Raw genomic sequence first — 3436 nt, forward strand, 5'->3', positions numbered from 1 at the left:
GTTGTTTGTGCATCTTTTTCTTCCACACTTTTTCCTTCCACTCAACTTTCTGTTAACATGCTTGGATACAGCACTCTGTGAACAGCCAGCTTCTTTGGCAATTAATGTTTGTGGCTTACCCTCCTTGTGAAGGGTGTCAATGATTGTCTTCTGAACAACTGTCAGATCAGCAGTCTTCCCCATGATTGTGTAGCCTAGTGAACCAAACTGAGAGACCATTTTGAAGGCTCAGGAAACCTTTGCAGGTGTTTTGAGTTGATTAGCTGATTGGCATGTCACCATATTCTAATTTGTTGAGATAGTGAAATGGTGGGTTTTTGTTAGATGTGAGCCAAAATCATCACAATTAAAAGAACCAAAGACTTAAACTACTGCAGTCTGTGGGCATTGAATTTATTTAATACACGAGTTTCACAATTTGAGTTAAATTACTGAAATGAACTTTTCCACGACATTCTAATTTATTGAGATGCACCTGTATATTATGATCGACCGTGTCAAACGCATGAAGTACTGAAATAACTCAAATTAAATAAAACTAAAACTTAATAAAAAAAACTTATATAGACATAATAAAAAAATTATAAGTAGTTAACTGTAACTAAAACTAAAATAGATAACTAATACAAATCAAACTACATTAGTTTATCAGTAATCCTAAAAAAAATAACACTGAGCCAAACACACATGCTAAAATAACAACAACTTACTGGCACATAGTAAGAAATGGTTATAAAAAACTGAAACAGAAGTGAAACAAGTAGCAGGAAAGAGGAGAAATAAAAAGCGATACGTATTATCTGTGTGTAATGGTAATAGTGCTTATCTTCCCTTAGCAAATTGTTATTATTTTTCTGCCCATGCTTGTTCATCTTATCCGTGTGCATGTTTTTCAATGAATTAAAGAAGCGGAATAAAATTAATAAATAAATAAATGTCACACGTTGCACAGAGTGTGACGTTTACTTATTTATTTTATTTTATTTTATTTTGCTTCTATAATTTAATAAAGTTTGGAAAGTATCCCTCACACAACGGTGTAGCTGCATGGGTGGAGAACCAGATCAAATTAAAATATATATTTCTTGGGAACAGCTGAACGGAGTAAATGAACGCAGGATGAGCAGAAGCGCTTGCAGGCATCGGACGTGACGTCCTCACGTGATCAGCCAATCCCGCACCGCCCTCGTGTTTACCGTCTGAGTTCCGCGCATGCGCTCTAGCATGTAAATAACAGCAGCCGCGGTGGTTTGTGTGGTTTCGCACAGACTCGTCAAACAGACGAACAACCGGCTTATATTTACAGAGGACGTTATTATATCTGCTACGTTCATGAAAGTACGTCTGGAAGAAGAATACAGTGTTAAATTAGTGGAACAGAACGCTTGCATTTACAGCTAGTGAGGTGTCAGTTAGCACACAGCTATGATAGAGACTAGCCGGAGGTGTTTGAGTTTGACACATTTAATGCTGTACAATTAATTATAGACAATCTTCACTTATTTCCTTACTTTTGATTTATAACCAACAGTTCACAAAACCGCTTTCAGTTGGACAGGGATGAGAATATTTAGTGTGTAATTGTGCTATGCTGTTAGCAGAGGTGTGGTGATGTGTTCAGTGTAGCATGACACAGCAGGCTGTTGATCAGAGAAACACAGCTGATCCAGGAGCGAATGCTGCTCGATAAAACACTCAAACATACAAGATCATTACTGTCTGCTGTGGGACTCACAGAAATGCTAACAGAAAACAGGTGAGTCAACAGATTGTGATGGAATACACCGTCTTTATTAATCCCAGAGGGGCAGTTTCTGATTGTATGCATGCATCTTGATTCACACACATACAGACAGAATGTGACACAATCGTGCTAGAACATAAAGAAACGTAATTTGCAATGAAATAGTATGTGTACAAACACATAGAATATATAATACCCTGTGAAATATATAAATACGTGTAATAAAATGGCACAACACAGTAATTAAGGCCCTAATGCGTAAGTGTTATGAAGCTGCTTTAGTTAGTATTATGTTTATAGTCTTTAACCTGTAATGATGTTGTGAAGGAAGCGTCAGCGCGCTGAAGGTGATGATGAAAATGCTCAGCTGCCTCAGGCCAAACGACTGAGTTCAGCTCTCCAGAGCTCAGAGACGGGTAGAGAATCATGGGAGTCTGAGGTAGGAAAGCGAGTCAAACACACATCACTACACTTCTTATCATTTAACTGCACACGTCTGAATGTTTTGTCTTATCGCTGTCTTTAGGAAGTGTTTAGCCAGTCATGATGAGTGAGGTAGGAGTAGAATGGGGCGAAGTCTTTAAAAGCCGTTTCTGGCTTTGTGTTGCACCTGTCACTCTGCATATTCTTCCGAAACCGGGTTTCGGAGTTGATGAAAAGCGAATAATTAATTAAATAATGAACAAATAATGAATTGATTAAAGTTTCACATGCGTATCGATATTAACTCATTCATGCATATCGATATTAACTCATAACTCATTGTGCGCTGTGTTCATTTTATTTTAGTATTATAACTTGTAGTGTAAAATACATTTCTTATGTACTACACACACACACGCATATATATACTGTATATACAGTATCTCACAGAAGTGAGTACACCCCCTCACATTTTTGTAAATATTTTATGTCTTTTCATGTGTCAACACTGAAGAAACTACACTTTCCTACAATGAAAATGTAGTGAGTGTACAGCTTGCATAACAGTGTAAATTTGCTGTCCCCTCAAAATAACTCAACGCACAGCCATTAATGTCTAAACCGCTGGCCACAAAAGTGAGTACACCCCTAAGTGAAAATGTCCAAATTGGGCCCAAAGTGTCAATATTTTGTGTGGCCACCATTATTTTCCAGCACTGCCTTATCCCTCTTGGGCATGGAGTTCACCAGAGCTTCACAGTTTGCCACTGGAGTCCTCTTCCACTCCTCCATGACGACATCACAGAGCTGGTGGATGTTAGAGACCTTGCGCTCCTCCACCTTCCGTTTGAGGATGCCCCACAGATGCTATGGCTGTGTGTTGTCTGGAGACATGCTTGACCAATCCATCACCTTTACCCTTTAGTAAGGCAGTGGTCGTCTTGGAGGTGTGTTTGGGCTCGTTATCATGTTGGAATACTGCCCTGCGGCCCAGTCTCCGAAGGGAGGGGATCATGCTCTGCTTCAGTATGTCACAGTACATGTTGGCATTCATGGTTCCCTCAATGAACTGTAGCTCCCCAGTGCCGGCAGCACTCCTGCAGCCCCAGACCATGACACTCCCACCACGACAGCCATGCAGACCAATTTGATGCAGTGTGCGGCGTATGGTCTGAGCACTGACAGGCTGACCCCCCACCCCTTAAACCTCTGCAGCAATGCTGGCAGCACTCATACGTCTATTTCCCAAACACAACCTCTGGATATGAC

The 3436-nt window shown here is 40.1% G+C and overlaps 1 protein-coding gene across 3 annotated transcripts in view; it reads left to right on the forward strand.

Moving 5' to 3' along the window:
• Positions 1-1177: 1177 nt before the first annotated feature.
• The window catches only part of LOC107568598 (protein FAM104A), a 4191-nt gene continuing 1932 nt past the window's right edge, over positions 1178-3436 (forward strand). Inside the window, exons 1-3 of one of the 3 annotated variants that reach the window (XM_016254565.1) lie at positions 1178-1338; positions 1602-1756; positions 2072-2183. In XM_016254565.1, coding sequence (XP_016110051.1) covers positions 1677-1756; positions 2072-2183 — 192 coding nt within the window. In that variant the 5' untranslated portion in view covers positions 1178-1338; positions 1602-1676. The remainder of the gene's footprint in view (positions 1339-1601; positions 1757-2071; positions 2184-3436) is intronic. The other 2 variants (XM_016254564.1, XM_016254566.1) reach the window with 2 other exon arrangements.

Source organism: Sinocyclocheilus grahami, unplaced genomic scaffold, assembly GCF_001515645.1.
Source record: "Sinocyclocheilus grahami isolate Dianchi unplaced genomic scaffold, SAMN03320097.WGS_v1.1 scaffold1260.1, whole genome shotgun sequence".
Taxonomy (NCBI): domain Eukaryota; kingdom Metazoa; phylum Chordata; class Actinopteri; order Cypriniformes; family Cyprinidae; genus Sinocyclocheilus; species Sinocyclocheilus grahami.